Source organism: Panthera pardus, unplaced genomic scaffold (assembly GCF_024362965.1).
Source record: "Panthera pardus isolate Hobbes unplaced genomic scaffold, ASM2436296v1 HiC_scaffold_8, whole genome shotgun sequence".
NCBI classification, from domain to species: Eukaryota; Metazoa; Chordata; class Mammalia; order Carnivora; family Felidae; genus Panthera; species Panthera pardus.
In genome coordinates, this window is record NW_026527013.1 from 6,068,662 (window position 1) to 6,080,969 (window position 12,308).

The window sequence follows — 12,308 nt, forward strand, 5'->3', positions numbered from 1 at the left end:
CTCCATCCTCACCCATCACCAAAGCCCGTCTCTTCTCAAACCCGTCCGGTCATTCCCACAGCCACTGCCCCAGACACCTCCTCTGGTGCCTGGACCTGGTGACAGCTCCCCAGTGTCCCCACCCCCACCTGGCCCCATGATGACACTCAGGGTCCCCCCCCCTCCCGCTGCCAGGGCTCCTGCTGCCTTCTGTCCACCCAGCAGCCCCAGTGACCTCTCTCTGGTGCCCACCTGACCACTCTCTTCCCTACAATGACCATCCCCTGTCCCTTGGCAAAACACGCCGTGTGTTCAAGTCCCCGCAAGTAGCCCAGATCGAGTTGAGAGGGACAGTCGGGGCCCTGAATGAACAGCCTCAACCCAACAGTCATTCAGGCAGTACACATGTACTGAGGGCCACCCCTCCATGCTGGAAACACAGTGTGACACATGAGGCAGCTTCGTGCCTGCTGTCCTGGAGTGCAAAGTCCAGGGGACATGTCAGGCCAGGCCCCTCCCCATCTGGTGGTTGGCCCAGATGGGTCCCGGTGGGAAAGTGGGACACAGGGGCCCAAGTGGGCATCTTCCAGAGTGAGAGGCAGAGCATCAAGCCTGGAGGACGGAGGCAGCCCTTCCCGGCGTGGGGATTGGCCTGGGGTGTCCCCCAATCAAGAATGGGAAGAGGGTTAAGGATCAGAGGACACAGTTTAGGGAGGAAGGGCAGGGTGTGAGGTGTGCAGAAGTCCCCATAAGAAGTGGCTCAGTCGGTCAGGCGTCCGACTTTGGCTCAGGTCATGATCCCACGGTTCGTGGGTTCAAGCCCCACGTCGGGCTCTGTGCTGACAGCTCGGAGCCTGGAGCCTGCTTCCGATTCTGTGTCTCCCTCTCTCTCTGCTCCTCCCCCACTCCTGCTGTCTCTCTCTGTCTCTCAAAAATAAAATAAAAATATTAAAAAAAAAGAAGAAGTCCCCATAAATCCAAGGCTAGGGGCACGGGGGTTAGGGCTGCTGACTTGGGGCCTGTGCTGCCTGGGTTCAAATCCCGGCATTGCCACTTATGAGCTGTGCAACTTTGGACAAGTTACCTAACCTCTCTGCGCCCCCACATTCTTCACCAAGAAGGCAGCATTAGGAACAAAAGCATCTACCTCATAACGAGCGAACGTTAAATGTTTCGATGCACCTGGGACACCGGGAACTGTCCCCCCCCCCCAACTCCCTGGCCCACACTGGTATTAAATTCAACCCTGTAACAAAATTGTTACTATTTGACCAGAATGTTATCTCATGGATCTTTCTGTTTCTCCCCTACCTCCGGGCTCCCTCCTGGCTCATCCCTCTCTCTTTCTCTCTCCTTTTCTTCCCTCTTCGCTGCCACAGTGGTATAATGACTTAGCCACGTTAGTTCAGTCCTGGCTCTCCCACTTCCTTCCTCCGGCACTCTGGGAATGTGGCTTAGCCTCTCTGGACCTCAGTTTTGCTCACCTGCCTAATGGAGATAATAATAGGACGGACTTTACCGGGTGGTGGGGAGCCTCAGGGGCGGCCATGCGTGTAATATGGGTAACCAGGTGGCAAGCCCATAATTAGGCCTGTGAAAATAGAAGCCGTGGGTGGGCCTGCTTTCAGAAGAAAACTGTCTCCCCAGGCCAAGGTCCTCACCACCGCCCGCGGCCCCGCCGGCCCCTCCAACCCGCCCCAGCGGACCAGGACAGCGACGCCGTTCGCAGCGAATGTGAGTGCGAGATACGTGTGAGTGGGTGGGCGTGCGACTGCGTGTCTGCGTGTGAATGTGGGAGCACGCGTGTGACCCTCTGTGCGTGTGCGTGTGCGTTGGGGCCGGCAGTGGGACGTGGACGTTGAAGGTTCCTTGGAAGCAGCGGCCTCGGGGCTGGGTCTCAAGGGACAGAAGGGCGGTGGGCAGCGGGCAGCGTGGACAGAATCGGCAGTCGCGAGGGATCCTGGGTTGGGGCAGTTGAAGCCAGCGCCTGGCATGACCGAGAAAAACAGATGAGCTTGGTGGGTGCACCGGGGGCTGATCGTGCAAACCCCGGAGGGCCGCGGAAAGCCGTCCGCAGGGCTGGGAGCTCCTAAGTCAGAAAGACGGCCCGGCATCAGGACCCTGCCCCCTGGCACTTACTGGCAGACACTCATCAGGAGGCCGTGTCCCCAGGTGGTTGAGCGAATAGGCTCCGATGTCACCTGTCCTGGGTTCAAGTCCCCATTCTACCATCGTGTGGCATGGACAAATTACTTACCTCCTCGGGGCCTCAGTTTCCCCAGCTCCCCACCAGCAGGTTAACCGAGCGCCTGCTGCGTGCCACGCCCATCGTGCTTCATCCAGTGGGCTTGGCACGGTCACCCCTCGTTGACAGATGAGCAAACTTAAGTCGCTCGTCCTGGGAGAAGCCGGGACTCAGCCCCCAGTCTGTCCAGCTTGGGCTCAGGCATGTTTGGCTGCAGGATGGTCACGCCTCTGGCCTCTCCCATGGTGGCACAAGGGCCAGTTGGAGCTGCCGTTAATCAGAGCCTGGTCACTCCCCACATCCACCTCCCCGGGGCTCAGAGAGGGGAAGCATATTGCCCATGGTCCTACGGCAAGAGAGGCAGCCTGTAACCAAACCCGCCCTCTTTGGCACAAAATAGATGCTCGAAAGACTTTGGGGCGCCTGGGTGGCTCCCTCGGTTAAGCCTCTGACTCCTGATTTCGGCTCAGGTCATGATCTCACGGTTCATGGGCTCGAGCCCCGCGTCAGGCTCTGCGCTGGCAGTGTGGAGCCTGCTGGGGATTCTCTCTCTCCCTCTCTCCCTCTCTCTCTCTGCCCCTCCCTGCTCACTCCCTCTCTCTCTCTCAAAATAAACAAATAAACTTAAAAACATTTTTTTTAAAAAGTCAAGAGACTTTAAAGATGCCTTGGGCACATTGCAGAAGAGGAAGCTGAGGTCTGGTGACGGAGTTTCTGCACCGCCCAGCAAGGCCTGGCACACAGCAGGTGCCTGATAAGTGTTTAGGATCTGAAGACCCACTGTGCGCGCACGGCATCTTGCCGAGACACTCACCTACGTTGTCATCTCATTTGATCCTACCTCGACCTCTTGAGTTGGGTACGAGCATCCCTCCCATTCTATAGAGGGGACACTGACACTCGGGAAGGTTGAGTCCCAAGCCACGTTGGCAACCGGCGGTGACAGCAGCAAGCTGATGATGATATTTGTGGGGCGACGGACCAGCCCTTGATCGAAGCACCTGACACATCCGTGAAGGGCACGTCACCACCCTGTGGTGCGGGTGTTATTGGCGTTTTATGGATGAGGCGGTTGGTTTTGAGGTTCGGTCACTCGCTGCATTTATGAGGCACCTGCCGTGTACCCGGCCCGCGTCGGCTCTGGGGCGCCCACCTCTGGTCTCAGGCCTGTGTCTCCCAGTGAAATGCCGCGCTGACTCCTGGTCACGGACGAAACAAAATCAGCCAATGGTCACCGAGCTCCTCGAGTCCCAGACGCTGTCCCGCGCCCGTAACCAGAGCCTGACGTCTAACCTTAATGCTCCTCAGAACCCGGATCCCGGCCAGAACCACGACTACACCCGCTAAGTGGGCTGCCTTGGGAGGTGGTGAGCAGCCTGTCACTGGGAGAATCCAAGAAGGGCGGCCATGGAGGAACATGTCTACTCAGGTGAGAGGGCTCTCTGGAGCTGACCCTGGCAAAACAGAGCACCCGGCCTCCTGCCTTCCACCCAGGAGAGGAGAGGGGTTCCTGGGTCTCTCTCTGGGGAGAAGGCCCAGCAAGGGGTGAGGGGGAGGTGAGCCCCGACTGGCCTTCTGGGCACAGAGCCAAGCAGGAGGGGGAAGCCGCAGGCCCCTCCCTGCCCTGACTCAACGCCCTCCAACAAAAAAAATCGGCTCTAGCTCGGGTGCTGGGAGCCCGATAGATTTGGAAGTAGGACGGGGACTCAGAGCAAGCAGAATCCAGCACGATGAATCCTCACGGTCAGGGTGAGGGCAGGGGGCCCGGACCCACGGTGGGGAGTCAAGGTAGAGTCCTGGGGGCCCCAGGGATTGTGGTGAGGCTCCGGGGGGTCTGACATCCGGGGAAAAGGCTGGGGAAGGGCTTGGATATGGAGGAAGAACACAGACCCAGCGTCCTGGGTTTAGAGAAGGGGTGCGGGGTGGAGGACAGCCACAGGGTGAGGGCAGGAGGTCCAAGCGGAAGGAGGACCCAGCTTCCTGGGCATGAGGCTGGAGCTCGAGCGTTGGTGTGTGAGGGCATAAGGGAAGAGGGTCACAGCGAGAGCTGGGTGGCAGTCGGCCACCTGATGGGGGACCACGGAGGGAGGGTCTCAGCTCCCGGCCCCCCACCCCGGGCTGCCTTTCTGGACGGTGCCCTGGCCCCAAGTCAGGCTTGCTGACCACTGGCGTGTGGGCGGAAGGGCTGGACGGGCGGAGGGACAGATTCAGAGATGCACAGAAGCAGAGATGGATGGAGTCGGGGTGGGGGGGCACCGGTGGGGCATGAAGGCGGCATGTGGGGAAGATGTGCGGAGCAGGCTGGGGGTCCACTGAGACCCACGGCTTTAGTGTGGGCTCTGGACAGTCTCCCAGGACTTAGGGGCTGTGGGTGACGGGGAGACAGGCAGAGCCAAGCCCTGTCTCACACTGCACCCCCTGGCGCTCCCCCCTCAACGCCCGGCAGAGTTCCCAAACCTTCCCGGAAGGCGGCGGCGGTGCTGTGGGCAAGGGACCCAGATGGCACTGTTGGGCCTGGTGACCGTCATGCTGTGGGCCGGGCTGCTGACCCTGCTTCTCTTCTGGCGTGAGGACACCCCCAGCCCCATGCGGCCCCTCTCTTGTGCTCTCTCCCAGAACCCCACTTTTAGATGCTGGGACGTCACGCCTCTCCGAGTCCAATTTCCCCATCGTGCCTCCCACCTTGTCCCCAGCGGCCCCCTCCCGAGGCCCTCTGTCCCCCCCCACCCGAGAGCTCCCCACCCCGTCCAGCGTCTCTGTTTCCCATCCTTTCTGTGCCTCCCGAGTGGTATATACCCAAGGCCTCCCTCCCCAGCTGACAGGTGGGGGGGAGGGTGTGGTCGGGGTTCTTGAAAACGTCTTCGCCCCTCCTCTTCTCCCCTCCCAGACTGGGACGCTGTACAGAATCTGAAACAGCTGGAAGAAACCGCTGCCCAGAACGGTAGGGGGGGAGGGGCGGGGGGAGAGGAGGCAGGGAGGGGGGTTCTCGTCCTGCTTCGGCCACTGGCCACTGTGGGACGTGGGAGAAGGACTGGGCTCCAGTATCCCCTGCCAGGAAGTGGGGGTCAGCCTGCATTGCCCCCTCCCCTTGGGGTGAAAACCCGGAGCCTCTGGGAGAGACGGGGGCTCTACGAGGTGTCTGATGGGCTATTACGTTAATGGCTCCAGGCCTCGGTTCCCTCACCTGTAAAGTGGGCATCATTTCAGGGTATCGAGGCAGAAACGAGCTGAGACTTGGTGAAGCATTTAGACCTGCCTCCAGTGAGCTTTCAGGAAACGCCGGCTGCTTTTACGTTGCGTTCTGGGTGGGGGGAGGGTACACGTGTTCATCCTATTCTTGCCTGCGTCTTCCTCGGTACCTTGTCCCCAAAATGAAAATGTGAGGGGACCCTGCACTCGGGGCCAGGGAGGGGAAGGATTTGAGGACGTGCCTTCCTGGTTCCTGAGGACACATCGTCTTTCCTGCGGTCCCAGTCTCTCAGGTTGCCAAGGACTTGGAAAGACACAGAGGGGATGAGATGGCCCAGAAATCCCAGGGTGAGTGATGTCAGCTCAGGTCGAGGAGGAGGAGTGGGGTGGGGGTGGGGGAGCCTGGATTAACATGTGGACAGAGTGCTCTAGGCCACCTGTGAATGGCAAAGTGAGCAGGGGACCCCGAAGACAGAGGCGAGAAGGACAAAGGGGCCAGCGGGGGAGCTGAGGGGGGGGCAGGGGCGGCCCTGAGGACCTGCTTACCACTGAGCCCCCTCCCCTGCACCCAGCTGCCCAGGTGTCACAGAACATGGAGGAAATCCAAGCTGAACAGAAAAGAATGAAAGCTCAGGGTGAGAGGCTGCTGGGGACAGGGGTCCTAGAGCTGGGAGGGACCGTGAGGCTGGGGGCCGGGCTCGGGGACTCCCAGCCCTGACCCCAGCCCGGCCCCGTCAGACTCTGAGCTCTCCCGGAACCTGGATGGACTTCGTTCGGACCTGAGCAACCTCAAGTCCCAGAGTGAGCCTTGGGAGGGGACGGGGTAGAGGGTGGAGGGGGGGGCGGGGGGCGCGCTCCAAGCTCGTCTCTGACCACCGTCCCCTACCGGATCACCCGAGGCTTGAACGAGAGGCGCACAGCCTTGCACTCATTGGAAAGGCTCCAGCAGGAGGTGGTAAAGCTGTGGATTGAGCTCCACGTGTCCAACGGTGAGTGCGCTTGTGGGTCTGGGCCTGTGGTGTGCCGGGGCGTGCGAGCGACGGGACGGGTGTGGGGGGATGTGTGCTAGAGGGCTGCACGTGACAGCGTGGACGGATGTGGGCTTATGTGTGCGGCAGGGTCCATGGGGGACACGCGGCAGTTTCTCTCTGAGTCCAGCCGCCTCTCTCCACGGAACTGGAGCGGGGGGGGGGGGGGGGGGGCGGGGGGGGAGCTCGCACGCTTTTTTCCCTCCTTCAGGTCGAAGCTTCCCTGTGTGTCACCATCTCTGGGTTCACTTTGCTTCTCCTTCCTCTGCCCCTCGTGGCTCAGAAGAGGGTCATCAGTAGGACGCCCTCAGCCACAGCCCTCCCAGAAGATTGTCTGACCAGCCACGGGGCTCAAGGGGGTGGGTCCCCTCTGCAGAGACGGGGCAATGCTGGTGGTGACAAGGCTTGGGGTGAGGGGTGGCCCCGGCAGGCTTCAGGAAGAGCAGAAGTCCCGTCAGCGTGCCTTCAACCTGGGACAGGAACCCGGGCGCTCCCCACCCCCACCCTTGATTTTTGACTTTCCACCCCTGGGAAGCCCCTGCTGCTCTAGTTGGCGAAGAGAAGAGGAAGGTTCTGTGCTTGGTGTGGAGTGCAGCCCCCCGGGACATGCCGTGGCTGTGGGAATCCCAGCCAGAAACCCGGAAGTGGTCCCTCTGGGGAGGGCTCTGGGCCACGTTCATGTGGATGGATGACCTCCCAGTTCCTACCCGGTCCCTGGGGTGACCTGGGGGCTGAGGCCGGCTCCAGGGCTGTCTCTTGATGGGGACACAGGCAGGGTACCTCCCTCCAGGTTTTCTTCAAGTGCCCAGGGATACCCCCTTCCGGTTTTAATGTTCCCCATCCCCCTGCACCAGTGGCCACATACTGGTTACTGGCCCATGTGTGAGAAACACATCCAGCTTTGATCCCCCAGAGGTTGGGGACCCCAGGTCTCTTTTAAAAATTCCTCCAAAGCTCTGGAGCCCTCTCTACATGTCATTCCAAGAAAAGCTGTTTTCAATCAAGAGTGAGTCAACCCAGTAACAGTGGGTTTAACCCCCCATCTGGGAGTCCTGGGTGGGAGGTGTGGTGACAGTGCCTAAGAGTTTCTCCGGGATGTGGACAAGAGGAGACAGAGACCAAGGTGGCCCCAGGTCAAGGCCATGAGGACCCAGCCCTCCCTAAGCTCTCCTGCTCGGTCCCTCCAACTAGACAGAAATCATCGCATTTTCCCCAAATCTGGTCAACAAGGCTGGTTTTGGGGGTGCCGGTAGCAATGGCCACCAGGGTTGTCACTGGAGCTGTTGGTGGGGACAATACAAGGGGACCATGATGCTGGCAACCGTGGCCTCGCCAGGTCGGCCCTGGTGATTAAGCCGTGGCTGGTGTGAAGACGGTGTTGGCCGTGCTGGTGGCAGTGGAGAGAGGTTGCTGGCGATCCTGGGTCCCCCCGGGGATGGCGGTGGGACTGAAGGTGCCGCTGAGAGCGGTGGGGTTGGTGGCCATGGTGCTGGTGGTTGACACGCTTCTGACCGCGAACGTGTTTGTGGTGATGGCGTCAGTGGTCGAGGGGCCACGGGCCACAGAGCTGGTGACGTGGTGATGCCGCGGGTCTCTTTGTGGGGCTGATGCTGGCAGAGGCCAAAGAGTTGCTGGCCAAGAGGTGTCTACGATGACGGTGTCGGTGACAGGCATTGGGGGGGGGGTGGGTGGAGGGGCGATATTTGTGGCAACGGTGCCGGCAGCCGAGGTGTTCCCGCCGGGCGGCTGGTCTGGCCGGGAAGAGGGGCAACCTGCAAGTTGGTCTGCTTTCAGCCCGGACCCCAAGAGTGACCCCAGGAGAGACGCTGCCACCCACCCTGCCTATTGTCCCCACGGTGCCGGCCACGGCGCCGGCCACAGCGCCCGCCACGGCACCGGCCACAACGTCCGCCACTGCGCCGGCCACAGCGCCCGCCACGGTGCCGGCCACAGAGCCCGCCACGGCGCCGGCCACAGAGCCCGCCACGGCACCGGCCACAACGTCCGCCACCGCGCCGGCCACAGCACCCGCCACGGTGCTGGCCACGTCCGCCACGGCGCCGGCCACAGCGCCCGCCACGGCGCCCTCCACGGTGCCCACCACGGCCGCACCCCTGAGCCTCTCCTCCGCCCCAGGCTCCACGTGTAACACGTGCCCCGAGAACTGGGTCAACTTCCAGAGGAAGTGCTACTACTTCGGCGAGGGCGCCAAGAAGTGGATCCAGGCCCGGTTTGCCTGCAGCAAACTGCAAGGGCGGCTGGTCAGCATCCACAGCCAAGAGGAGCAGGTGGGCGGGGCTCTGCAGAGGTCGTGGCCAGCAGGGGGCGGGGATCCCACCGCGATCTCTTGTGCGGTGGGGGTGGGGACCCCAGGCACAACCCCGCAGCCCCTCCAGCCCCGTCCTGCTCCCCAGGACTTCCTGGCCAAACGCGCCAACAGGAAGGGCACCTGGATTGGCCTTCGGGACCTGGACATAGAGGGGGAGTTTATCTGGATGGATGAGAACCCCCTGAACTACAGGTGAGGCCCAGACTCCGACGGGGGGGTGGGGAGGGGGTGCCTGTCCGCAGTGGTCGGGTTGAGGGGAGGGGATGTGGGCAGCCGGTGTCCCTGGGCTGCAGGGCGTGGGGAGTGGGGATCCAGGGATGCGGGGAGGGGCCCAGACCCTGAGGGATGCATCTGGCCGAAGGCAGTAGGGCTCCTGCCCCGGATCCCATCCTCTGACCTGAAGTCTTCTGCTCCAGCAACTGGCGGCCCGGGGGAACCCAACAACCAGGGCCAGGGCGAGGACTGCGTGATGATGCAGGGCTCCGGGCAGTGGAACGATGCCTTCTGTGGCAGCCGGCTGGACGGCTGGGTGTGTGACCGGCTGGCCACATGCTGACCGCCCCTCCCCGGCCACCTCGGCCCCCTCCCTGGGGTTCCCCGGGAGGTCCTGGGAGATGCAGACCCTGATGGCCCCCCTGCCCACCTGCCAGGTGCACCCCTGCGTTGCTCCCCCAGCTCAGACACAGGAGCAGCTGGGCCCACGGCGGGGCCCGCAGCCGCGGCCTGGATGCCTGTTTTGTGGCTAAGGCCCCAGCATACCTTTCTCCTGCCCAAGAGGAAGAAGGGCTGTTGACCCCTCCCCGGCTCCTGCCAATGCCCCTGAGGGCCTGTCCCTTACTCCTCAGCCCAGCAGGCTGTCACCATGTCCCTGCCTTCAAGGGCTCAGAGTACCCACCTCGAGAACTCTCCAGAGAGCCTCAGACCCCTGTGAGCTTCCTCTGTCGGGCCGCCCCGCAGTCTGCTGGAGTCAGGACCACACCCCCACCCCACCCCTGGCCTCCCCAGAAGCAGCCCCCGTGTCTTAGCACCCCAGGGAGAGGTCCCCGGCTCAGGCAGCCAGTCCCCTTGCCCCCAGCCCATGTCAATAAAATGGGGGTGAAGATGGCCCCATCTCAGAAGCCTCCAGGTGTGGAAGCCGGGAGTTCCAGAACCTGGTGCCTGAGTCCGTCTCTGAGTATCCAGAACAGCTGAAGCAGCAATTGTATCTCTCCACCGTTTCCCCTCTACTTTATTACAAGCAGCATGTACTAGGCAGGGCTGGAGACAAAGACTCTGGGATCTAATGGAGCAGAGAACACCCTAGATGCCTAAAAATACCACAGGGCAGGGCAGTGGGCTGGTCCCCCCGCCTAGGCTGCTGGCTGGAGGGCACAAGCTCACGCATGGGAAGTGCTGAATGGACCTGGTATACAGAAGGCACTCAGTAAATGCTAGCAGGCCCAGGGTGGCCTGGCCACCCAGGTCCAAAGGTGCTGGTATGACTCTGACACAGGTTTTGAAAGAAACAGGTGGCACCAGCCCTGCACCAGAGGCTGAGGAGGGAGGCGGGCCAGGATCACAGGACACCCCTCGTTAAACTCCTCGCCTACTCACCCCACCCCCAGCTCCCGGCCTAGGAAGAAAGAACCAGGGGTGCCTGGGTGGCTCACTTGGTGAAGGGTCTGGCTTCGGCTCAGGTCATGACCTCACAGTTCGCAGGTTCAAGCCCCGCATCGGTTTGTGCTGAGGGCGGAGCCTGGAACCTGCTTCCGATTCTGTCTCTGTCTCTGTCTCTCTCTGCCCCTCCCCTGCTTACACTCTCTCTCTCTTTCTAAAAATAAATCAACATTAAAAAAAGAAAAGGAAGAACCAGATGGCTCACGTGATTCTCAAGCCTCCTGGAGGGGAATCCGTGGGGGGAGGACCACACTGGACCACCTTGGACCTGGGAGTCAGGGGCCCGGGCCTAGGCGGCTGGGGAGGGCCCTTCAGTGGCACCCAGGAGACCTGGGGCCAGGAAAGGGCAGGGATAGAGCTCGTCCTAGGTCACCTGTTACCAAGCCATTGTCCCTCCCACCCACCCCCCCCACCACCAATTTCTGCCTCCTCCAGACCCCTCCCAGCCCCCAGGCCAGAGCACAACTACCTACCTGAGCTCGGCAAAGGGGACTCCCAGCCCCACTCTGCAGGTCACCCAGGCCAACGTTGGGATGACAGTCATCACTGGTTTCCCTCACTGAACCCTCCAAATCCTCAGGGAAAGCCATGTGCAGAATCTGTCCACTTCTCACCCCTCCAGCAACTGCCTTGGTATAGCCCCTGCCCTAGCTTGCCTCAATCTCTTCTTCACTGTCCCAGACCTTCCAGAAGTTTCCTTCTGGCTCAGAGGAAAAAAAACCCCACAATCTTACAGGGTGCTTTGCAATTGCAGAATCCCTGCAGCTTGCCTTGTCTCCCCAGCTTCACCTCCTCTCTGCCCTCCCCCAACCCCAGCACCTACACCAGCCTCCTCACTGGCCCTTACACATACAGGCTTGCTCTTTGCCTCAGGACCTTTGCATGTGCCCCCTCCCCTGCTAGCTCTTCAGTGAGGGCTATCCTGGGCTCCCCATCCTTCCTGTTTAAAATGACGCTCCTGACTCCGGCTCCCTTTTACCTTGGATCTTTCTCACCACAGAACATTTCCCCTTCCAACCAAACTTGTCACTCACGGATCTGTGTGTGCTCGCTGCCCCCCCCCCCCCCCCCCACGCCCAGGGCTAGCATGTGAGCTTCAGGAGGGCAGGAGCATTGGTCTTGCTCTCAGCTGTGACCCCAGCAGCTGACACAGAGTAGGTGTTCAATAAATAGCTGTTGGATAATCAATGTGTGTCCATGGGCAAATGACCTCTTCTCGCAGAACCCACTTTGTGGTCTGTTCAACGAGGGGGAGCCTCATGTCTGGCTGGCTCGCCGAGGGCTGGTGCTGGGTTCCTCCTCCTCACCCCCCTACCCCCGGGCCCCCGCCAACCTGTCTGGGGGCTTCAGGACTTCAGCAGGGACTTTATTTGCAGCTCACAACCCCCCGCCCCCGCATCCCGCCCTCGGGGACCAGCCCATCTCTTCCTCCCCCTGCCCTTTCTCTCTGGCAAACTTCACTGCCAGGCCTCTGGATGCAGCAGGCTGGGCCATCCCTGCCTCCCGCAACCTGCCCCTCACCCAGCAGGCCTTGCAGGCCAAGCTCACCAGGGTCCCCGGGGGACCTGAGGCTGCTAAGCCCAAAGCCTCCCGCAGCTCCCCCTGAAAATCCGGCTTCCCAGGCACCAGGTGCCCTGCCCACTCCACCCAGACGGGCGGCTCCCGCCACTGTGCTGACTCCTGGACCTGCCTCCTGGACTCCAGACCTCCAATCCTCCTTGGCTTCCTAGACATTGACCCCTTGCCCCCGATTCAGACTGCCACTGTGACCACCCCCTTCCCCAGGCAACAGCTATTTCCTGACCATGGCCATCCCTGTGCTATACACGGGAGGCGCCCCCAAGTTCCATTTATAGACCACGTATCTTCGAGATGTGCCGAC

At 61.5% G+C, this 12,308-nt stretch overlaps 1 protein-coding gene across 1 annotated transcript; it reads left to right on the forward strand.

Annotated features, from left to right (window-relative positions):
• Nucleotides 1-996: 996 nt before the first annotated feature.
• On the forward strand, nt 997-11,716 carry FCER2 (Fc epsilon receptor II). Its single transcript, XM_053897527.1, is given in 12 exon segments — nt 997-1,713; nt 3,533-3,653; nt 4,671-4,790; nt 5,112-5,165; nt 5,699-5,761; nt 5,986-6,048; nt 6,152-6,214; nt 6,313-6,402; nt 8,578-8,729; nt 8,856-8,962; nt 9,187-9,196; nt 9,198-11,716. Coding segments are annotated over 11 exon segments (873 nt in total). The 5' UTR covers nt 997-1,713; nt 3,533-3,631; the 3' UTR covers nt 9,327-11,716.
• The last annotated feature ends 592 nt before the right edge of the window (nt 11,717-12,308 follow it).